The sequence below is a fragment of the Pseudorca crassidens genome, chromosome 20 (genome assembly GCF_039906515.1).
Source record: "Pseudorca crassidens isolate mPseCra1 chromosome 20, mPseCra1.hap1, whole genome shotgun sequence".
NCBI lineage: Eukaryota > Metazoa > Chordata > Mammalia > Artiodactyla > Delphinidae > Pseudorca > Pseudorca crassidens.
Genome location: NC_090315.1, coordinates 48,981,127 through 49,006,063, shown reverse-complemented (window position 1 = coordinate 49,006,063; position 24,937 = coordinate 48,981,127). Strand labels below are relative to the sequence as shown.

General features: G+C 44.7%; 1 protein-coding gene across 1 annotated transcript in view; it reads right to left on the bottom strand.

Annotated features, from left to right (window-relative positions):
• Positions 1–24,937, bottom strand: part of HYDIN (HYDIN axonemal central pair apparatus protein) — a 433,808-nt gene that overhangs the window by 32,405 nt on the left and 376,466 nt on the right. Inside the window, exons 60-73 of the mRNA XM_067720656.1 lie at positions 21,312–21,516; positions 20,360–20,595; positions 18,304–18,455; positions 18,002–18,191; positions 14,287–14,389; positions 13,782–14,060; positions 12,158–12,300; positions 9,656–9,874; positions 7,298–7,458; positions 4,883–4,980; positions 3,922–4,129; positions 2,539–2,751; positions 1,942–2,080; positions 729–894 (exon numbers count right to left, since the gene is read on the bottom strand). Coding sequence (XP_067576757.1) covers positions 729–894; positions 1,942–2,080; positions 2,539–2,751; positions 3,922–4,129; positions 4,883–4,980; positions 7,298–7,458; positions 9,656–9,874; positions 12,158–12,300; positions 13,782–14,060; positions 14,287–14,389; positions 18,002–18,191; positions 18,304–18,455; positions 20,360–20,595; positions 21,312–21,516 — 2,512 coding nt within the window. The remainder of the gene's footprint in view (positions 1–728; positions 895–1,941; positions 2,081–2,538; positions 2,752–3,921; positions 4,130–4,882; positions 4,981–7,297; positions 7,459–9,655; positions 9,875–12,157; positions 12,301–13,781; positions 14,061–14,286; positions 14,390–18,001; positions 18,192–18,303; positions 18,456–20,359; positions 20,596–21,311; positions 21,517–24,937) is intronic.

Sequence of the window (24,937 nt, the reverse complement as noted above, 5' to 3'; positions counted from 1 at the left end):
AGATTCACAGTGTTATAAGGGACTTGCCAATCACTTCCTTTATGTCCTTCAAGTCTCATCTCAAATGTCACCTTCCCACTGCCCACTAGCATTCCTTATTCCCCTACCCTGCTTTATTCTTCTCTGGAACACTTATCAACATCTGACATGCTATACATTTTGCTTTGTCATGTTTTGGTAGTCTGCTTCCTGCTACTAGAATGTAACCATCATGAGAGTCGGGACTTGGGCTTTGTCCATCGCATTCCCAGCTCACAGAAGAGTGCCTGGCTCACACAAGGGGCTCGGTAATATTTGTTGAGCTGGATAAAAGTGTGAAAAGGTGGCAGAGAAATGTGATCACTTTGGCACAGAACAAGAAGCAAACAGATACAGCCATAATCTGGGGGCACATGCAAGCAGGATGGGGCTGACGTGGGGATCTGGAAATAAACATAGTCAGTCCAGGCCCCAAAGGAATCTTCCAAGTAGGCTCTGTAGCAAGCCTCCTAAATTTCCTTAGGTTATTGGTGTGTGGGTTTAGAAGACACTTGATGGAAATTAGATTGAGAGGTTGAATATTTTGTGGCCCTGTGAATAGTGATAGAGGCCCTCTGACATGCTTCTGGAAGGCACCAGGAAGAGCTCCCTGCCCATGTCTGCTCCTGCAGCGCATTGCTGGGTTGGTCCTACGCCCCTTCCCCACAGGTCATGCCAATTCTAAATATAAACCAACAGGGCAGCCTTACCAATGAGGAGACAACTGAAGTTGAGATGTGACTGGTCCAGATTGATGAGAGGGTCAGTGGCTTTGCCTACCAGCAGGAAAGGGACTGTGATGTTGTGTTCGGGGATTAAGAAAGTCCAGAATGCTTCCGAGATGTCCAGATGGAAAGGTGTGAACTGGAAGATAATCTGAGAAGACAGGTTGGAGCAGAGCAGTTAGAGGCACTTCTGTGTGTTTACTCCATGTGCCCTTAGAGGCTTGCCAGCCCTGGGGTTATGCGGGTGGACACTACCAGGTCATCACTTCCTTTCTACCCTCTTTGTAAGGGCACGTAAGTTTAGCTGTAACAGCAACATCAATCTCTGTTTGCCCAGCCCACCAAGTATTTCTCAGGGGGTCTACCCCACTCACAGGCTCTGCTGGCTAGGCTACCATATTTCATGCCATGTCTCTGGATGGCATGTAAAAATGGAAAGATTCAAGGTGGAAGCTTGTAATTTGGGCTTTTCCTGAAAAGTCTGGGAGAACCAGCAATGCTGAGCCCACTGCTCTGTATGGTGACCTTCCAGAGAAGCACTGTGGCCAGCCAGCCCTGGTGCCCATCATTCCCTATCACTGTCCCCTTGGCCTGCGTCATTCATTTGTATGGTCTTCCTGAAGGCAACTGAATTCGGAATTTCTGTTTCATGGATTTATTTCTGCCTCCAAGATTCTCTGTGGAATTTACAGGATATAGAGTCCACAGATCTGTTTTGGCCAGCAAGTTCATATTTCTTTAAGTCTGTCCCTCTGCTCCAAATCACTGTGTGGACATTAGGACTAAACCATGGAACATGACTCCACTTTTCTGTTTTGCCCTTTGGCCTGACCAAGTAAAAATATATCTGTGTCCTTTCATTGCTGTCAGTCCCTTGGACAAAAATAACTCTTTACTTCTTATTCTTGTATGAGTCCTAGTAGAGTCTCCAGGCATTGGTGTCCAACTCTCCTTTCCTTGCTTTAATAATCTCAATTTTTAAAACTTCTGTTTCTCCATGGCCAACCAAGAGAGCTCGGGTTTGTCTTGTCCATGAGGACTGCCTAACACATAGAGTAGCCACTCAAGAAACACTTGTTGATGGACACACCCTTAGGCTGTTCTCCCTAACTCTACCCATGCTCTACCGCAGACCTGCTATGCAGAGGGGCATAGAATTAATAAAGTCCTGGGTCAAGCGGTCCCCATTCATACACACCTCAGCTTTCTTTTCAGGGAGGATGAGGCCCTTTTCTGTAAGGCATGTGAAGGCTGGAGGGTTCTGGAGACTTTCAGTTTCTTCAGAGACCCAGCAGAAGGAGTAGGTGCTATTGGTCGGGTTCAGTATTGTAAAAGTCCTGGCCGAGGGGGGAAGAATCGATAGCAGAGAGTGAGAGAGGGGCTTGAGGATTAAGAGAAACTTTTCTAGACTGTTCCCTAGCACACTTCCTTTATGTGGGAATCAGAACTGTTCTGAGCACTTTGTTGCTGCAGAAACAAAAACTGCATCTCACTTGGGGATCCCAAGTGTGGCTAGAGTTCTGGACTTTGGAATAATAATGACACCAAGGGCTCTTCTGTTCCAGTGATCCTCTGTGGTCAAGGCAGTGGTCAGGGATCCTATTTTTATGTCTTCCAAGTTTTCCAGAGTGTCAAAACCAGGGAGACAGAAGACAGCTTCCTCACGGAGGCAGTTCTCTGAAGTCAGACCCCAGGACAGCAAGCGTGCTTCTACGTGTCAGTGTAGCTTGCTACTCTGAGTTTTTAGAAGGACTGACGGATATGAACTCAACTAGTGCAAACCTAAATGACTCACCGGAGATACTTCTCTCCTATGCCCACGCTGGTGAACTCAATCACCCGGGTGTTTGGATCCAGAGCCCCACCACGAGGCCCTGGGAGATCTGGGTTGCGCCGATGACCGCTGATGTAGTCTGAGTCTTTCAGGTCAAAATGGCAGAAGGGCAGGGAGCTCCGCCCTTTTGCTGACAGGACTGGGCCTTGCTCTCCAGGTGGCAGGTTAGGAATCCTGAGGGGATAAGGTTATTTTGATCTATTTTTAACTTTTTAATCGATTTTTGCTTTCGTGGTTGTAAATGAATATGACACCCATCAGAATGTGAACTCCATGAGAGCAGAGGCTGGGTCTGTCTTGGTCAGCAATATAACCTCAGTGCCTTGAACAGTACATGGTACATAGTAGGTGGTCACTAATTAATTGTGGAGTGGATGGATGCATGAATGGGCTGAGTATGAGAGGCCTGAATTCTGGTTCCTTCTGTGTACCTTACTATGGCCTCAAGTTACTTCCTTTGCCAATGGTGAGAAAACCTCCCTGCTGTAAGGTCAGCACAGAGTTTTTCCCCCTGGGCTCTTTCATAGGCATCTAGTGGGATACAAAAAAGGACTCAGACATCCTTACAAAACTACCCTGAGCTCCTTGGAGAAAGCACACTAGATGTGAGCAGACCTCAAGCCCCAGCACCAAGCTTAGGTGGCCCAGGTGTGGGAAAGGTCCCTGCAGTGTGATTGCAGGGTTTCTATAGGTCTTATTGTTCACATAGGTCTCTGCCACCCTATGCCATGGATCACAGACTTCCTCTAAGGTAGGTGTTCTCCATGGAGCTGGCCGGGGAGTGGGTACCACATCAGGGACTTTCAATGCCAGATGTTACTGGATTGACTCTCCTCTAACTGGACCTGGGCCCCATCTGTCCCTCGCTTACTATGTACCAGGTCCACCTCCTCCATCGCCACCACCACCTAATGTTTATTGTACTTATTGCGTGCCAGGCACTGTTCAAAGCTCTTCACTTGAATTAGCTCATTTAGTCTTCACAACTCTACCAGGTGGGTATTGTCATTTGCATTTTACATAGGAGGAAACTGAGTCTCAGAAAAGGTACAAGAAAGCTTTCCCAAGTTCATGCTTGCCCCAGGACTGGAACCCAGCTGGCTGCCCACCATCCTGTTGCCCAGTGAAATCCTGTACGTGGCCGGGAAGGGGAGGTGGGCGGGAGGCAGGGTCTACAGAGGGTTGATGAGCTATACAAAAGAATGGATTCTCCTTGTCCTCCAAAGGGAAATGTGGCAATGTGGGGCTGAGGAGGGGTCTGGGGCTGGAAAGAATGGTGGGAGTGGTGGGACAGAAGAGGCGCTAGGAGCTGCAGTGCTTTGTGCTGGGAGATCATCTCCTTACTGGCAGAGAAGATTGCTCTCGAAGTCTCCAACCTCCATTGGGGAGAATTTCACTTTGAGCTTCTGGGTCTTCCCCACGGGCACCATGCCTGAGACGGGCTCCACAGAGAAGGGTGGCAGGGAAGCTTCGTTCCAGTGGTCCATGGCACTGTCCAGGGTGCTGCCCGTGTGCAGCGTGCCCTGGCTAAGCTGGTCATTTTGGGAGAAACCTGGGGGCAGATAGAGCGCCAGTGATATTCTGCACCTGCCGTGGGAGGGCAGGTGTAGGGCAGCCCACTCACAGGCCCTAGGCACCCTCTGTGGGCTCACCTCTGCTAGCAGGTATACTTTGGGCCCCAGGGCCCAAAGAATGGGCTCCCATCTCTCACATGAGACTCATGAAAAACACTTCCATTAATTACATCAAGTTTTCATGTTTGTTTTCTTTTGGCTCAAGGGGGTGGGTCAAGTAGATGTCTGTGGGTCACGTGCCTCAAGAATAATGGGCTGTGAACATAATCTTTGGAGAATCATTGCTTTAAAGTAGGGGTTCATAATCTGGGGGCCCATGGAAAAGGGCTCATTAGGAAGGTCTGGGAAACTCCAAGTTGAAAGAGAATTAATGGATAATTGCCCACTAAGTGTTGGGCTCTTTTTAAAGTGCAAATTGGGCATGGGTGTGTATTTTCCTGGGGAGACAGTTCATAGCTTTCATCAGTTTCTCCAAGAGTCTGTAATCTTCCAGAAGGTTAAGATCTAAAAGAAAAGATTCCTAGGGATCTGTGTGGGCCCCAGGAAGGCAGATCTCAGCTCTTGAGTTTCTCAGGCCCTTTTGGCTCTGCAGATGCCAGGAGGCCTCTGCTCTGCTTCTCCTTTGCTTCTTAGGGGGCCGTTGGAGCAGTGCTTGCTTCTCCATGAACAAGCCTCTTGTAATAACTGGGGACCCAGTTCAAGCCCTGGGTTTTACCCGTCACCGCACTTACCTTGGTTGTCTGGCATTGCAAAACTGACAGCCTTTGCCGTCTCTTCTGAGATCCAGCTGAATTCCAGCTGCACATTTCCTGAATTAATCAGTTCAAACCTGCAAACAGATCAGGGAATGGAATTGAGAAACGTGCTTCAGATTTTTGTCCTGTCTGCACATCATCTGTACCGTTAACTTTTTTAAGTCACTTCGTTTCTTAAATATTTCTTCAAAGACAAGTTTTAAGCAATTTTATCTGAAGTCATGCATGCGATATACCTGTTATATTTCCTTCTAAAACACACACACAAAATATATATATAGCTATTAAAAGTAAAAGTATGCAGATGTTTAGCACTTAAATCATCTTGCATACTACTGGCAGCCTGTGCAATGAGCTCTCAGCCTGCATCATGGTAATCCTGAAAAATTCCCATGAGAGAGGAAACAAACTCTATTTCACAAGACAGCACCTTCCTCGGGTGCAAATTCCAAAGCCTCTCCTTTCCTGAATCACTTTCCACCAGAAACAATGTCCTTGTGGTCAGAAACCATTTGACCCCTGCCTCAGATGTCTTCACTGGCTGAGACACATACTTGTCTCAAATACTCAATTAGTGGAGACTTTTCTTGTCTCAAGTTTCCCTGCTCTAAGACAAGAACTGGGAGATAGAAGCTTTTTCTGGAATCACGATTAAACTTGATCACAGTCACAGCAAGAGGATGAGGCCCTGATGTAAGAAAATGGTTGTGCAAGAGAAAGAAACACACACGCTCTTCCCAGTTTTAGGGGAGAAGTAGGAGCTGAGAGTTGCGGTGGGGCAGTAGGTCTAAAGGTGGGGTTTAGGGGTTAGATTCCCATTATCTGGTCCAGGTAGACCATGTAGCTGTGCCTGAAGTCAAGGTGCTTTGGCCTCAGGGGCTTGTGTGAATTTATGGATTGTGTGAATTTATGAGCACTGGTCTTTATCCTAAAGCAAATTTTTATAAAGAGGAGAAATCTCAACGGAACAGAATACTTTTAGTAAAAACGCATTCTTGGCTTAGGTCCAGGAGTGAACAAATGCTCTGTAAAGGGCCAGATAGTAAGGTTTTTGGCTTTGCGTGCCAGAGATTTCTGCAGCAACTGCTCCCTCTGCTGTGGAAGTGCAGAAGCAGCCGTGGACGATAATAAACAGACGGGCACAGCTGTGTGTCCACATAACTGTATCTATAAAAATAAGCAGCTGGCTGGGTTTGGTCCACGGGCCAGAGTCTGCTGACCCCTGCTGTAGGTGAAATGGCCGTCAGCAGAAGATACCACTTCCTGCTTCCTACCTTTTGGTTCTATACTAATTTGAGAGGACGCCTTAAGTGCCACAAATGCAGAATGAGTTGAACAAGTTAATTACTAATTTTTACAATGCAGAAATGTCAGTGGCTTACGCTTTTGTGTTTGTAATTCTCAAAGAACAGTCACAGGCTTTCTCTCTGTCTGTGTTGCCCTCTCTGCCTGAAGGCCCTTTTTCTCACTTCCTCACCTGGCCACCTCCTTATTTCTCCTCCAAAGTTCAGCTGGGCCACCACTTTGTCCACACTTGTCTCTCCCTATATCTTGGTCTGCTTTAGGTATGCTTCCTGCAAACCCAGAGCACTGTACTGCAACCATCAGTTGAACTATTTTCACCCATTCCCCCAACACCCACTATGAGCTCTTTGAGAGCAGGACCCACAGCATCCTTGTATCACCTGAGTGTGGATAAAGGGTTAACATAACCCTTTCTCCTTCTAAGGACAATTTCAACTTTGAATTAATTTTCTAGTTCTGCTTCCGTGGAAGCCTGGTAAGAGAGAAATGTCAGCCATATTATTAGACAACTTTGTTTATAGTAAAAATGACGCCTGATTGGTAACTTGCTTTGGGCTGGACTGGGAAGAATCGTGATTCCCTGGAGGGAGGCCATAGCACTGGGGTTCTCTGAGTGTAGTGACTCTTGTAACTGGGCACATCCCTTGCAGGGATCCTGGAAGCTATAGCCATGGAGTGGTTACGAGAAATGTTGGCTTCTGTTGGTCACGGCCTTCTAAGCTAAGATGGACCCCATGCCCGCTAGCGTAGGTATTGTCCGAGCTGTCACCTGGGGCAGGGGCAACAGGAATAGTTCCTGGGTGGTGATACGGGCTGTTGCAAGGACTCTTCCCACCGAAGCCCACTGCCTGATGCCACCTTCCCGGTAAGACTGTGTTTCCAGGTCTACACCTTGATTTCAAGTGTGAACTTCAATAGTTTTGTGGGTCTGAATGTTTCATTGGACCTACAAAGACCCTCTGGTGCGCAGATGTGATGTCTGGTCTACGCTGTTGTGGACACTGAATAAATGTTTGATGAAGGACCCAGTGAATGATGGAGTTAAAGAACTTCTCTGAGAGTGTCAGGAGGCTTTTGATGACTCACTCAAACACTCGGGTCTGGTGAACCAGTGTCTCCTTAAAGTGCACATCGCTCGTCTGGCACTTGTATGAAGCGAAATTCACGTGGGCACTGATCTGCAGCTGCAGTTCTTGGTAGTTTTCTTCTAGTACTGAGTAAGCAGGCTCAGGATCCGTCTCTATCACCTGTAACAAAGGCAGCCGTGTCCTCAGTGATGCAGAGACACCTGCCTCACAGGAATAATGGGGAGATAAAACAGTGCTTCCTACCCAGGCAAATGAGAACCAACTCACAGATTCAAGTTCCAGAAGAAATGATGAGGCCAAACCTAAAATGACTCAGAAATAGGAAAGGAAGAAATTGAACAAGAAATTACTGAGAGCATCACGACTGCACAGGCATGAGTTTTGGGGTCAGATACACTCCAAGAAGGTAGAATAAAGGAAATCATAAAGGTAGGAATAGATATTAATGAAACAGAAAATAAATCTAAAACAGAGAGGACCAATGAAACTAAAAGCTGTTTATTTGAAAAGATTTAGAAAACCTGTGGTGAGAATGATCAAGAAGAAAAAAAGAGAAAATACACATCAATATCATAAATGAAAAGGGAGATATCACCATCCATCCTACAGACATTTAAACAGACGATAAGAAAATACTGTGAATAATTTTATGAAGATGCATATGAAAACTCAGTTGAAGGGAAAATTCCTAGAAGAATAATTTAATAAAATGGACTCAAAAACAAATTTAAAAAACCTAAAGAGTCTTATTTCTATTAAAGAAAATGAATGGTAGTAAAAAAAAAAAATCTTTAAGAAGACCTAAATAGAGAGATATACCTTGCTAGTGGAAAGGATGAATTATGTTATAAAATTATCAATCCTTCCTAAACTGATATATAGATACAATCCAATTCCAATCAAGTGTCCATCAGGGTTTTCACAGTACTTGTTTAAATGGATTAAAAAATTATTTAGAAAAGTAAAGGGCCAAGAATAAGCAAAATACTTCAGAATAAAACAATATGGAGATAATCATGAAAAGATTCATTAAAGTCAAAATATGAGTGATAAATATGGCAAGCACGTTTGCAGACAAAGACAGGAATAAAAGAGTGTATCAAAAATAAAATGACTAATACTCTTATTTTTCTAAGATAATACCCAAGTGCTTTCCAAAGTGGGCTGTACCAATTTATACTCCTACTAGCAAAGAACCACTTTGGAAATGCTTGGGCATTTTCTTGGGAAGCTGAGCATTCACACATCCCGTGACTCAGCAATTCCACTTCCTGTGACGCAGTTTAGGAATATAAACTCCTGCAAATGAACACCGTGTGACATGAACTATAATGCTCACAGAAACACTGTCCACAGTAGCAAACCCCAACTAATTTTCAAAAGAAGAATGGGTAAATAATAATGCACTTCTATATAGCAGGGACATGGGTGTGCTACAGCCGCCTGCCACGATACAGATGACCACACGCAATGACCTTTAAAAAAAATAAAGTTAAAAACTACACTAAACAATATGCTTTTTAGAATGCATAGGTTAATTTTAAAAAGAAATAAAAACAAAAATCAAGGGAATGAGATCCCAGGGTAGCGACCACGTCTTAGAGACAGGCAGGGGTGGGATGGCTGAGAACCACCCAGGTAATCCTGGTTATACTTCCTGTGTTGGGTGTGGGTTCGTCCCTGTTTATTATATTATTAAAAAGAAACCAACGAAGGGGTAATTAAAGGAGGGGCACGCATGGACCAAAGATGGGATTCTGACACAAGAAATAGATTATAATTAACTTAATTCTGGACACTGAGGGGAAAAAGGAAGTAGCTAAAAGAATAGCCATGAGGTTTCTGAAGAAGAAAGAGGTGGGAGGAATTTGCTCAACTAGAAACTAGATATCAAGACTTAAATGAGAGGGACTTCCCTGGTGGTCCAGTGACTAAGACTCTGAGCTCCCAATGCAGGGCGCCTGGGTTCAATCCCTGTTCAGGAAACTAGATCCTGCACACCACAAATGAAGATCCCACAAGCCACAACAAAGATCCTGCATGCGGCAACGAAGATCTTGCATGATGCAACTAAGACCCGGTGCAGCCAAATAAATAAATAATTAATTAATTAAAAAAAAATCCTTCAATGAAAGCTCTACCAATTAAGGTGTGTGGTTCGTGTGGTCCATGTAGTGTGGATGGCAGGTGGCTTGCTTGGAAGTTCAGTTCACCGCTTTGGAAACCCAGGGCAGGTGGAACAGGGACCATTTCCTTTATCCATGAAAGAAGGAAATGATGAGACACTGAGCTTGAGGGCAGAAGGCATCCAAGCATGGCAGGCCTGGCCAGACTGGGGCTTGGTGTCCCTACTCACTTTTTGTTTTGTAGTGAAAGTCCCGGGCGTGTTTCTGAGCACATCCACCCACTTGACCGTGCGCATGCGGTCGTCCCAGTCGGGGACCTGGTCTGCAGGGAGCTGAAACATGATCTTGGAGAGCTTGCACTCGATCCCCATCTTCTTCAGGTTGATGGGCACGTCTGACTTCATGGTCACCGCTATGTCCTTGGCACAGCCAGGGTGGAGGTGGCCCAGCTGGGGAAGAGCCTTGCGTTAGTATTTTGGGGAGTTCAATCCTGAGGACTCTTGATGCCTCATGGTCCCACTCTAGGGGCAGGGTCAAAAGTCTTGGCAAAAAATAATGCATCATTCAAGCCCATATACGTAGACCATCTTAAATAGGTACAAGACGTTCTTAGATAGAAATTTAATCATAAGAACAAGAGCAGCTGGGCTTCCCTGGTGGCGCAGTGGTTGAGAGTCCGCCTGCCGATGCAGGGGACGTGGGTTCGTGCCCCGGTCCAGGAAGATCCCACGTGCCGCGGAGCGGCTGGGCCCGTGAGCCATGGCCGCTGAGTCTGTGCGGCCGGAGCCTGTGCTCCGCAACGGGAGAGGCCACAACAGTGAGAGGCCCGCGTACCGCAAAAAAAAAAAAAAGAGCAGCTAATATTTACCAAACTGTTACATGCTTCAGGCACTATACTAAACCTTCACAAAATTCTACTAACCCCCACGACAGCCCTATGGGATGTACAGCTACCACCCCTATTTGATAGACAAGGAAACTTGTAACTTGCTCAAGGTCATACCATTAATGTTAGAAGATCTGGATTCAGACCCAGGCAGTATGGCTCCAGGTACCACACTCTTAACCACCTGTACTTCTCAACCATATGACCTATACAAATTATGGACCGATGTACACAGTACCTTAGCAGTTCTCAGAGTGTGATCTAGTGACCCTTGGGGGCCCCGAGGTCTTTTCAGGAGTTCACAAGGTCAAAACTATTTTCATCATAATACTAAGATGACATTTGACTTTTTCATTCTCATTTTCTCCTGAGTATATAATGGAGCTTCCTAGAGGTTACATGACATATGATATTGCATCAGATTGAATGCAGAAGCAAATATGAGAATCCAGCTCTCTTCTACTAGGCCAGATATTAAAGGGACTTGTAAAAATGTAGAACATTGCTACTCTTCTCGCACAATTTTGTTTTGGAAAATAAAGCCGTTTTCATAAAAATATGGTATTTATATTAACATGTAATGGGTTTGTTATTATATTTTAAATGAACAAATACATGTTTTTAAAGATTCTCAGTTTTAACTTCTAATGTAAATATTGATAGACATAACCCACATAAACAAAAGCTCTTTGAGGGTCCTCAGTAATGTTTAAGAGTATTAAGGAGTCCTGAGACCAAAAAGGCTGAGATTTGCTGAAGTGTTCCAGATATATGGGAAATCCAATTTGGTTTGTAGAATAAAATCATTTGTGATTGAACATGCATAAATGCACATACACATACCAAATATATACTATATATAGTCCTATATATAGAGTCCTTTCATGTTTCTAATAGATAAGAAACCCCTCCTCCTCTGGAAAGTGAAGGGAGAAGAAAGTTTAATACTTCTCAAGGCTACAACTATGAGTATGAGTGTGTGTGTGTGTGTGTGTGTGTGTGTGTGTGTGTGTACACACGTGGGTGTATACCCGAGTGTGTGCCCGTGGGTGTGTAAATGGACCATAAGAAGCTTATCTCTACCTTCTTTGACTATCACTTCATATCTCTCCAGGAAGCAAAACACTTCTTCCTGAGAGCACCCTAATTTACAGGTGACAAAGTAGGGTCCCCAACCCTCCTCGCTCCAACCCCCTAGAGTTCTGTGCTTGAACAAACTCAGTGGCTGAAACAGAGCAAGAGGCCATGGATACATCCGGTGTCCAGGGAACTCAGAAGTGAGCTGTCTATGAAAAACAAGTGCTGGCCAGAGGTGAGGCTCTGCTGCCACGTGGTCCTAGGCCTTGTTCGAGGTCGAGCTTTGGTTAGCAAATCATAAAATGTGTGCTGTGAGACACTCAAAGAAGGGGTTAGAAAATTCCAGGTAAAACAAAGTTGACTAGGTTTTAATATGCTGAAGGGCATCTAGAATCTGTAGGAGAAAGATGTAACATTTTCTAAATCTCTGTTGTCCACAAAACCCACCACCCCCGTTTTAGCTTTTGGTGAACCACTTTTGCAGGAAAAATGCTCCAAAGAACACACACCATGGGGGACACAGGTCTACACTTGGGGATGGGAAGACTGGGAGCTGTCTTCATCCATGGAGGTCTCCATGGAATTCCTCAACATCAGTCTTGGTGACCTCATTCTCTGCTCTTAGGCCAGAGGGGACATTTCTGGTACCAGGTCGGAGTGAGGGATGCATCCATCCCATCCTATGTATCTGTGGGAATGGGCCGACAATCAAACTGGGGTTGGCTCAGGCCTAAGGGAGTGCAGAAAACAAGGACTGGTTTTCACTTACCTGTGGGGAGAAAGAAACTGTGGCTAAAAGGGGCCATTCGAACCGTATCACATTCACTTGGCTGTGATTAGTGATTGTGAAGCTCACGTTATAGCTGTTTCCAATGTGGCAGTCCCCAAACTGGATGTGGTTCACCAGAGCAGCTAAGGGACAGAAGCAGGGGGCAGTGAGTCCCCTCTTGCCTCCTCTGCAGGCTCACTTCCCCACGGAGGCAGGTCCTAAAAGACATTGTGCCTCACCCTCATGCAACCCCACCTTCCTTGGATGGTTATACTGGAAACGCCTGGAGTCCTTCGCCAGCAAGCTTTCTCTCCTATAGTCTACTTATCCACCCATCCATCCACCCACCCACCCACTCTGGCCCTCACCTCCATTTGTACAAAGGAAAACATAGCTCCCCACTGCCCGCCCGCCAACTCCATTTGTTTGGTGAAACAGTACTATTAAGGGCTGGAATTGCCACACAGAATACACAAGCCCCCATTAAATTTGAATTACAAGTAAATGATGAGTAATTTTTAGTATAAGTATGTCCCATGCAAAATTTTGGGACACAAATACACTAAAAAAATGGGGACTGCTGTGTTCTGACTTTCTAAATCTGGTAACCCTATTGTAAGTATGAAATCTGATGTCTGAACTCGGGTTCACTGCTGGCTCCTGCTTGACCCCTGATAAGAAAGTTGCCACCCTGTAGCTACAAACAGGTGAAACACCAGATACATGAGGAGCACTGATTTTAACCCATGTTGTACGGACTGCCTAGGGCTACACTCCAGGACTATAATTAAGCTCCTAGAGAAACTGTGAGACTGTGTTTATAACTCACTTCATAGCAGTCAGCCACACAATTAGGGTGTTTAGCAAATGCATTTTGATAATAATGAAGAAGTAAATATTCTCCTACCCAAAGAATATCATCAACCAAATGAAGCCGCAGTGCTTGATAAACTGCAGAGCAGCATGTCTTAAGCTCTAATGTTCACACAGATCACCTGGGGATCTTGTTAAACGCAAATTCTGATTCAGTAGGTCTGAGGTGCTGGGGAGGCGTGTGAAATTCGCATTTCTAGCAACTCCCAGGTGATGCTGATGCTGTAGGTTCTCAGCGCATTGAGTAGTGAGGCTGCGGAGAACGGTCTTCTAGAGGTGGCACAAACCTACACCTTCTCTAATTAAACCAGCCCGCCATTTCTCTTAGAATGTCTAGGGTACATGATACAGATGAAACAGAGGATGCCAATGCAAGCCAGCTAAAAGATACAGACAGGGAAAACTACAGAGAGACATGTATTCACTTTTCAGCTAATCTGGAACTTGAATTTCTCTTATTAGCTAAATGGGAGTTTGAGCTCAAAGAATAAGCTCCCTAAGGGACAGACTCTCTCATTAATTACTCTTTGGAACTCCAGGCACATGCACACTGATGCTCCACAACTGTTCTTTGAGGGAACACGTGGATGAATGCAGTGACTGAGTCAGGCATGAGGGAGCATACGGTAACAAAGAGGAGATTCAGTCCTAAATTCCCAGGAAGCTAACCAACCTGTTATTTAAATTTCATTCTTATTTAAAATGAACCACAAGCCAACAGGTGTCAACACCTCACTGCTGCTTCTCTCACCTGCCACGAAGTCTTCCATCATGTTTTCCTCGATGATCTCAGAGATATCTGAGGCCTCCTGGCTGGAGGAAGCCACCAGCCCGTGGATGTTGTCCAAGGTGATGTCATCCTCGTACCCCTCTCCCACCATGTGGATGACTGTCTCCTCGTACCGGTTGTTGATCACTGACAAGTGGATGTTGCCTGCCATTCTCCCAACCTTCTGGGAGTGGAAAACAACATCAAATTCAGCTGTGTCTCCAGGAGGAACAACCAGGGAGGCTGTGTGAGCCTTCTTTGCTGCAACGAGAAGAGAGAGACATGATCTAGAACCAGATTAAAGGAAGATGTATCCATAAAGACCTGGACTCAAGGGATAGCAGCCCTCATGTGGGAATGTGCCTCGCCTGGAGAGGCCATTGGTGACGAGACTGGGCATCTGACTCTGGCTGGGTATACGTTAGTCCTCTAACAAAAGAGCTACTGGGACCCATTGCTCTCTAGAAGATATACTTGCCCTACTTACATTTTGCTTGTGGTTTGTTTTCCTCTATGATGTAGATGTAGGAGGTGGACGGCTTCCCCTTCAGGGAGAAGACTCCTAGTTGGTCCTGCAGGTCAACATGCAACTGGCATAAGGGAAATAAGATTGAGTGTTAAGCTTACAGGCTGCTCATGAGTTCTGAACTGCAGTGAGATACTGTGCTGTTGGGGGAGTACCCCAAAAAATCATTGAGCCTAGTGCCCACTTTTTCGAGTTTCTTACTAAGAGAGATATAATAAATATTATACCTGGAGAGGACAAACAAAAATTTAGCTCAGCCCTTGCTATTCAAATAAGGAACCAGAGGTCCAGAGAGTATAGGTGACTTTGGGATTACCCAGTCAAAATGGGGTTGCCAAGGCCTCCGTTATTGACAGAGGCAGTTGTGAAATATACACTAGACTAGTAAAATGGAAATGAATATTCGTCATTCTGTGAGGGCCTGCATGAATGTGAGTTCCTAAAAACCAGTATCTGCTAGGTACTAACACATTAGTTGCCTGAGAGTGTCATGCTGAGTGTCCTAACAAGATAAGAAGAAAACCAAGGTGGACATCTGATGTACCTGTAGAAAAGGGATGCTTTATAGCCCACTGGAAGCCATGTAGCTGATTAAAAAAACCTAAAGCCATATATCATATTTTATGTATGAGGAACCAGCAGACATTTTTAGAAGATAGTAATGCTGGCACCGTCATGAATAAGATTGAACAATATAAAAAATGAGGCACGAAGAAGGAAGAAATAGTGACATCACACAGGAAGCTTCTGAGATAAAAATATATACATTTAGAAATAAACTTAATAAGAAACTATACAGAGGAATCATATGAAAAAATATTGACATAAAAGAAGATGTAAATAAATGGGCTGGAATCCTACATGTTGTTCCTGGTGGAGAGCCTAAATACTCTAAAAGTAGCAATTCCCTCCTAAATAATGCATAGGAATCCCAATAGGATTTTGTGAGGAACATTATAAAATGATGTCTAACGTTCATCTGAGAGACTGTTAAAAAATCGCTAAGATTAGAAAAACAGGGAATGGGTGCTAATACCTTTTATAAAGCTACAATAATGGAAACCATGCAGGGTAATGGTAAACTAGGAAATATTGACTCAAGACAATAAAGAAATGCAAAACAAAAACCAAACAAACAGCCCCCCCCATCCCCCCCCACCCCCCCGATTTCAGAAGCATCACAGAGCTAAGAAGATAATGAAGAGTAACCAGACCAAGATCTGGAATGTCTAGAGAGGCCAGCCTAACTTTCTGGGCTGTTTTTTTTTTTTTTTTTTTTTTTGCGGTACGCAGGCCTCTCACTGCTGTGGCCTCTCCCGTTGCGGAGCACAGGCTCCGGACACGCAGGCTCAGCGGCCATGGCTCACGGGCCCAGCCGCTCCACGGCATGTGGGATCTTCCCGGACCGGGGCACGAACCCGTGTCGCCTGCATCGGCAGGCGGACTCTCAACCACTGCGCCACCAGGGAAGCCCTCTGGGCTGTTTTTGACCTGGGTCATTTGCCAGTCGGGAAGAGGCAGATGGGAGGCTGAACTGTGCTTTTCTGACGGTCTCTTGGTGTTAAGAGGGCAAAAGTCCTGTGAGGGGTGGGAGTGTTTTCTTTGCTCTAGACTAGGACCCCAAAGGTCTGCACAGTAAGACAAAAGTTAGGCTGGATATAAAGCAGCTCTTGCAAGGATAGCAATCCTGCTCAGAGTTGTCTGTCTAACACAGAAAATCTCAAGCTCTAAAACCAGTTTAAGGTGATCCTGTATTTCTAGTGCCCCCAAGTGCTAGGCAGAAGCAAATGCAAATTGCCTCTGAATAAAAATACATCCTTAGCCTAATTATTTCTAGATTAACTTTTCAAATATAATACAACACATGATCAAAAATAACCAGGCACATGAGGAGACAAGACAACATGGGCAAAAATGAACAGAAGCAGCAGATATCAGAATTAGACCCACTGGGCCTTCAGATTTTGGAATTATCAGGTATAGACTGCAAAATGGCTGTGATTACTGTGTTCAAGAAATAAAAGTGACAATTTTGGCATGAAACTAGAAATCATAGAAACTGGTTATACAGACTTGAAAAACAATCTAATAAAAATTCTAGAACTGAAAAATATAATAACTTAAGAACTGAATGGAAGGTTTAATAGAAAACTAGATATAGCCAAAGGGAGAGTTAATGACCTGAAGGCAGAACAAAAGAAATCATGCAAAATGAAGCCCAGAGAAAAATGGATGGAAAATATAGTGAGGTTGTGAGACACAGAGGATATAATGAGAAGACCTTCCATACATTGACGTGGCTTCCCACAAGGAGAGACGAAACAGAATGGAATAGAAACAATATTTGAAAATACATATAGGAATTTTCCAAAATTGACTCAGAACATCAACTGCAGAGTCCAGAAGCCTGGTGAATTCCAAGAAAAATCAACTAAAAGAAATCCATACCTAGACACATCATAGTAAAACTGCAGAAAACAAATACAAAGGTACAAAGCCAGGGGAAAAAGACTGCCTTAGAGGAACATTTTTGACTTATAAGCTGACACCTCAGCCATAACAATGGAAACCAGAATACACTGGAATAATATCTCCCATTTGCTGAAAGAAAACAACTGCCAACCCAGAGTTCTACAGCCAGCAAAATTTACGTTAAAAATAAAGGATACATTGAGATTTTCAAATAAAAACTGAGAGAATTCACCACTAGCAGACTTGCATTAAGGAAATATTGAAGAGTATTCTTCAGTAGGTAGAAAAAGGATCTCAGATGGTAGGTTGGAGATGCAGGAATGGAGAGCAATAAAAATGGTAACTTCTGGGTGAAGCTAAATGGGTCCTAACCACATCGACAACAACAGTAATAATGTCTGGTAGAATCCAAAGCCCTCCACAAACTGTCCCCTCACTCTACCCTTCTATTTTTTTTTTTTTTTTTTTTTACCCTTCTATTTTTATCTCTCACTGTTCTTCAACCTATACCCTATGCTCTCACAAAGCTGGTGCTTACTAGTTCCTATTTGTACCTTATATATATATATTTTTTTTGCTTCTGTGCCTTTGTCTTTGCAGTTTTCTTTCTCCGCCTAGGCTTCACTCACCGCAGTGCCCACTTACGAAGCCCAGCTATACCCTTCGACGCCCAGCTCAAATGTCATTTTATAGTGAAATATTCCTGGATTCCCCTAGATGGGAGTAGATTATTTTCAAAAGTCCTACAGTTCTTTGTATAACACTTACACAATTTATCACTCTTTTTTTTTTTTGTAAAATAAAAACGTAATTGCTGAACCAAAAGTCCCTTCTGATGTTATATCTCTCACCCCTGATGAAGTTCCTTTCTTTTTTCCTTATTACAAATGCAATGTTCATTACAGAAAAAAAAGTGAAAAAATAAGGAAGACACTCAGAACACCCATAATCCTACCCACTCAGCTTGGTGTATCATCATTGCTCACTGCCTTGCACAGTAATTATCAGTGTACCATGTATCAGTGTACTATGTAATCAGACCACGCCTAATTCCCCTCTGAATGTCCCATGTTTTACCCAGGTTAACGTATGAGGAACATCAAAGAAGTCCTCACGAGTTAGGGATGGCAGAAACCCCAAAGTCAGAAGTCTTGCTTCTAAATGATTCTCCCTTTTCACCCCATGCTTCGCCCTCCAGCAGTACCTTGGCAGGGATGGTGCCACTGTTCTTGAGGACAAGAGGCAGCGTCTCTGAATGACCAAGCAGAAGCCTCTTAAAGAGGAGCAAGGGGTTTCCACGTTGGTTGTAGAGAATCGGCCGCACAACGGTCACTCGAGGGAGGTTCCCCTCTCCAACAATGTCAAACGTGAGGCTTTGATTCTTGGCCAGGTTGCTGCAGGGAACAGAAAGATCAAGGCCTGTCAGCCTAGCACGGCAGGAATGACATTGCACAGAGAGTGTGGCCTGCTGCCCTGCTGGAGGAGGGGGAGCTGGGGAGCTGGTACCTGGGCAAGCCGTCCAAGGTGGCCTCAAAGATACACTGGTAGGTCTGCATGGTCTGTGGGGTGAAGGACACCGTGGCAAAGGCATGTGAGCGGCTGGCAACACACATCTTGTTGGGTTCCACTTCAAAGATCTCAGTGATGCGGGCAAAGATCTGGATGGGGGCGGGGAGGAAGCAGGGATCGGGGTGTGTGCCCCTTTGCATTTGCACAAGGCTTGCTGCTCACCTCTACAAGCCCTGCTGTGACATCTCCCTCCTCTAAGCTCTGCAGTAGGCATGTCCCACTGCTGGCACAGTCATGATTCTGGAAGGAGCGGCCTGGGTACTCAGGGACCCGCCCCTGAGCAATAATCGGCCAGACCTGTGATCTTGGACTCAAACAGATGAACTAAACCATATCTCAGATAGTCAGATGCCCTGGCCACTCCACCACCACCCCCACACAAATAGATTAAGATGCCAGAGACCCCTGGTGGCTGCTGACGTGGGGCTGAGGTGGAAGCCAGACTAGAGAAAGGAGCAGTGGAGACACCATGTGTGAGAAACCCGTGGCTCCTGGCAGATGGGGAGCCACGGCTGGTCTTCTGAAAGCTGGATTTCGGGTGACAGTTCCAGTCCCACAGACCTCTGGCTACACGCTGTGTTCTGCCCTGCGTGTGAGGTCTCGGATTCACTGAAGCAAACCTTGCTATGCTGGGGCCATCTTGAGTGGGTCTCTGCTCCTTCTAACTCCAAGAGCTTTGGCTTCTGCAGCACTTTCTCTGCTCCTGTCTTAGGCCAGTGTTTGGGGAAGACTGTAGGGACTGTAGGGACCCCTGGAACGGCCTCAAAAGGATTTTTTTATTCTCACGGGAGGCAGGTGGGATTCAAGACTGACTATTCCTTCTTGTGCTTAAGCTGAGAGCATAAGGTTTCTTTCCTCTTTCCAAGGAATAATCTGCAAATTAAGGAGGAAGATGACAACATGATGCCTGCAAATCCCTGTTAAAAACCGACCTTTGTTTAGAAATCAGGCTTGCTCACTTTTTATGTTTTTAGAACAGAATAGGGAGAAAGCTGCCCTTTCCTGTCCCCAAAAGGTCAGAAAGTGATAACAGTCTCTCAAGCCGTCTCTCAACTGTCTGCGGTGACAGTCTCCCGGAAATGCACACTACTTTTGGCTCTAGACTAGACCAGCCCTCTCGGCCATCTCCCTACCGCCATCAGCCATGAGAACAAGACCAACTCTGGGGCACAAGGGCCACCTGGGCCGAGATTCTACCTTTGGGCAGAGAACTGATGTGGCTGAGCTGACACTAGGCAGTGTTTGCAGTACATTGACTGGAAATTACGGGTGAGTGAAACCCACTGACTTAGCCCTCTCTTTTGGTACCCTGAATTTTCTGTTCCACTGCGAGGGAAAAGGGTCTCAGTATGGTCTGACTTAGACAGGGAAGGCAGTTTTGGTCTGGAAGACCCTGAGATGGACACTTATTATTTACCTTGCATGTAGATGAAGCCTGGCTTTAAACCAAGCCTTATATCCCTAGGCTCTGGGACCTAGGGGAAGAATTCAGCATTTCTGAGCCTCAATTTCCCCAACTATAAAATGGGGATAATAATACAAAATCTGATACTACAAACTTCTGAGGATGAAATGAGATAATAAATGAAAATCACTTAGCACAGTGCTCGACATACAGCAGGAGGTCAATAAATGCTCACCATTTCACCTTACACTTCTAGTCTGACACCCCCCAAATCTCCCTCGCCACCAACATGCCACCTGAGCAGGCTTCATGACCCGATCTTTGGCTCTCCCCACAGTGCTTTGTCCCGTAGACACGTGAGTGTCTGATGGAGGAGTGCACTGCTCCGTCGCGTGAACCAGTTTATCAGAGAGGTACCCAGAGGAGACGCCCACTGGGATAAACATATGCCCCCTCATATAAATTCCAGGGGGCCTGAGAGCCAGATAATCCCCATTCACAATACAGGCTCCAGAGCAGGGGTTTCCAAGAGCTCTTGCCCTGGCTTTATGCCAACCATGGTGGGCCGGGGCCACTGGGGCTACTCACCTTGTTGGAGACGGGCTTAACCACAATGTTCACGTCACAGGCGATCTTTCCCATGTTGCAGATCTTGAACCGAGCCTTGGCCTGATGGCCCACCAGGACATTGCAGAAGATGAACTTGTTCTCGTCCTCCACAAACAGTCCCCCGCTCTCTATGGTCTGCAGGATGCTGTACAGGTTGGCGCTGCTCCAGATTTGGTGCTCCTCAAATATCAAGGTGGTGTTGTCGGTCACGAAAGCTGGGGAGTGGAGGGAAGGCTGTGAGATGAAGGCTGAGAGCTCGATTCCTGCTCTCTGCAATTCCTAATTTGGAGGTTTAGACTCCAGCAAAGGACAATCACAGAGGGGAATTCACACAAGAAGGTGTGAGGGATGGGACAAATTCTGTCTTCTCTTCCTCTTTTGGACTGCTTTTGCTGGTCTCAACCACCTTTTCTTCCCAATGGTAAGGAGGATAAGATCCGGGGTGAGCTGAGGAAGGGAGGAGGCATTTGGCCCACTTTGGTGAGAGGCTGCAGGGGACCTACAGCCAGAGCAAGAGGAGCTGTCTCCGTGCTTCATCTGAGCTCTTTCTGGGTTAAAGTTGTAATACACTCAGTCATTGACCACTGTTCTCTGTGCATATGTTACAGGGAGTGGCCTGGCCATGAGCAGGATTCAGTGTTTCTGGGTTCTGTGCCATATCCCATTGCACCATCATTCCCAGGTAACAATATCCATCTGAGAATCCCAGACCAAACTCAGGAAGACCAGGAGTTTAAAGCTGCACATCCCCTTCTAGGTGTGCATGCCCTGTAAGTCTATAAGGAAAAATATGGCTGAAGACACCACAGGAAGATCTAAGGTCCCAAAGGAAGAAGCCCAGCCACGTCTATTAGGCATCTGCAAGGGAGGGGGTTCTTACAGAGGAAGGAAGGTCTTTTAAGGGGTGCTGTCCCATCTGAGTGCCCAGTACCTGGCTGACAGGCTTCGGCCAACAGGCTGTAAGGAATGCCAGTGGGCTGGTCTCTTGGGTCTCGGTCAGAGATATCAATCGCTAGAGATTCCTCACATCTTCCCACAGGGTCAGCCACACAGTCAACGGTCACGACCTGCATTCCTCCGGAAGGGATGGAGCCAAACCCAGGGTACACGGTGAACATGCCGAGGGTGCAGCGAGCCTGCAGGAAGGGTGGGAGGGGCAGGAGGGGCAGAGGCAGAGTGGGTGGCAGAGTCTGAGCCCTTCCACCAGAGTCATGAGATGGTGTCAAGAGGGACTGGATGTGGGGGGGGGGTTGGGGGGCTCTCGCCACAGGCTCTCTCTGGGCCCAGCTCTTCTCCTGGAGGCAGGGAGAGTCTGGGGGGTCTCCAGGGACAGGCTTTCTCGGCACTTCTTTCTATGCACATTCCTTCTGAACAGTCATGGTTAAGTGGGGGTCTAAGGGAACAGACACATTCTACATAGTACAACACTTACCCAGATGGGAAACAGGGGTTAGGATTATGGACTTTTGAGTCAGATGCTCCTGGGTTTGAATCGCAGCCCTGCTGTGTATTAACTGTTTGACCTTGGACAAGTGACTTCTCTGAGTCTTAGTTTATCAGTAAAATGAAGCTAAACACTTTACCCTGAGAGCACCGGAGGCTTCAATAAAAGAATGTGTATGAAGCAATTAGCAAAGCATCTGTGCTCAAAACATGGGGTGTTATCATATACTTCTCTGGTTCTTAGGAGCTTCCTTCCTTTCTTATTTTTTTGCCCTCAGGCTTATTGAGATATAATTGACATATAACATTGTATAAGTTTAAGGTGTATGACATGATGATTTGATACCTGTATATATTACAAAATGATTACGTCAATGACTTTTAACAGCTACCAGGAACAGCAGGATTTCATTCCTCCATCTTTCTGGAGCCCCTCCCTCCATACACACCTTAATTGTAGTGTTCAGCATGTTGCTTGTCAATTGCTTATTTACCCTCTGCTTTTTATAAGTGTTTAAAATATTTCCTCTACATCCTTTTAGAACCACATCAGACAATGTTATAACTTTTTCTTTGGCAGACGTAATTTAGAAAATTCAAGAGGAGAAGGGAAGTCTATTGAATTTACCCACATAATTGCTTGCCATGTTTTTTCTTCCTTCTTGATGCTCCATGATTCCTTCTTTTATTGTTTACTTTTTGTTTAGAGAACTTCCTTTAGCCATTCTTTTAGGAGAGATCTGCTGGTGACAAATTTAGTTTTCCTTCATCTGAGAAGATTTTGATTTTCCATTCATTTCTGAGGGATATCTTTGCTGGATATAAGATTCCGGGTTCACAGTGATTTGCTTTCCACACTTGCAAAATGTTGTGCCATTTCCTTTTGGCCCCTCTGGTGTTTGGTAAGAAACCTGCTGTCATTTAAATAGTTTCCCCCCTATATGTAAGTATGTAAGGAGTCAGTCCTCCCTCATTGCTTTCAAGATTTTTTGTCTTTAGTTTTTAGAAATCTGACTATGATGTGTGTTGGTGTGGATTTCTTTGGGTTTGTCCTGTTAGAGATTTTCCCAGATTCTTGTATTTGTAGGTTTAAAAATTTGCCAAATGTGGGAAGCTTTTAGCCATTTTTTTCCTTGAGTACCTTTTCAGCCCTACCTACTTCTTTTTCTTTTCTTTTCTCTCCTTTTTATTTATTTATTTGTTTTTTTGGTGTCATGATCTTTATTTATTTGTGGATTTATGTTATTAGTTATGTTTTAGGACAAACATGAATTTCCATTCTTTGAAAACAAAGCAGCTTTGTAGAGGTTTATTCTGAATTATTTTACACAAAATAAAAATAAGGAAATATTTTTGTACATTCACATGATAGGACATTTCATAGGAATCAAAATTATATTTATGAAAGGTTTTAATGACTTAGGAAAATGCTTATGAGAAAGGTAGGTGAAAAAATAGTATAAAGTTATTAATATATTACCTCAATTGTGCACATATGCCAAATATTATCAGTAACTAACTCAGGGTGATGGGATTAGGCATTGTTTATGCTTCTTTCTATCAATATTTTACTTTTCAACTAGAGTAAGAAAAGACTATTTTCCTTTTATAACAACACTAAAAAAACACTAAATGAAGGAAATAGATAATCAACAAGGACACACTACATAGCACAGGGAACTCCACTTAATACTCTCCAATAACCTACATGGGAAAAGAATCCGAAAAAGAACAGACACACATGTAGGTACAACCAAATCACCTTGCTGCACACCGAAACCAACACAACACTGCAAATCAACCATACTCCAATATTAAACAAAACAGAACGAAACACTAAATGAGAGATTCACAAGGAAAAGCCTCCATCTATGGTTGCTTTCCATTTATCCAAAGAGATGAGACGGAGAAGGCAACGTACCAGGTTTATTCAGGCTGATCAGTCCCACCAAAGGGAAGAGAGGCAGCATGCTCAACTCTCCCCACATATGCCTTCCTAGTTTGGCTCCTAACCCTTCTCCAAAGAATCTCACTCCTTCTTTCTCTCCTTTCAATATCCCCTACCCTGACCCCCCCACCACCACAAATTCCATCAGACTTTTCTCCAGGGTAGAATGAGCTAGTCCACCATTGCTCGATGACCAGTTATCATTTTTCTTCATTTGCATATGCTTTTAAAATAGCGTATTATACATCCTCCGCATTATATGTACATATATCCTATAAGGACATTATAATATCCTTAAACTAAGTGGAGACTTTGTAACAGAGTTTGGGCTGAATCCTCTGCTCCATTTGCTTGAATGCCAACTGTGTTCTTTCCTCACTTCACTGGTGAAGTAGTAGCTGGAATGTAAACAGCCATCCACGAGCACCGCCTCCTTACCCTACCTGTGTCTATACAGGGACTTTCTGACCTTATTCTCTCAAATGCACTAACGTAGTATATTTCTAATAACATGGCATACACATTTTTACATGATTATAGCTCTACAAACACTGTAACCCAATAAAGGTTATTTCTTGAACTATTAAGCAACTTAAGTAGTGTAATTACTAATACATTTCCCTCTTTAATACAGTACACTTTCTTTCTGAAGGTAAGAGTGGAGAAGTAGAGCAGAGAGGAAGGAAGGAAGAAAAGAAGAAAGAGGAACCATGGAGAGCGTCCCAAAGTTGTAACTAATTTGGGAAAGTAGCATAAAATAAAGCCTCTCCAAAGTGACATAAAAAATAGAATGCTTCTATTCTCTTTGTGTCACTCATCACCCAGTAGTCCTGGGAGGCCCTGAACTGCAGGGTAGGAACCCCTGCTTGAAGCAAAATAAGAAAGAGTATTGCTACACCTTCTGATCAATTTTAATTAGTGCTGTTCATCATATATTTTTAGCTTTTTGAACACACGGTTATTACATTAAACTATGTGACTTCTTTAGTCAATGAATTGTGAGCAGAAGTAAAGGGCGTCACTTTCAAGAGGTAATTTTAAGAGACAATGTGTAATTTATCACACTGTCCCCTTCTGTCTGCCATGGCAACCCAAAAGCCTGGGTCTGAGTGTAAGGGCAACCCAGCGCAGTGTCCTCCTTCCTCCCCCATAGACATTAGTGAGAA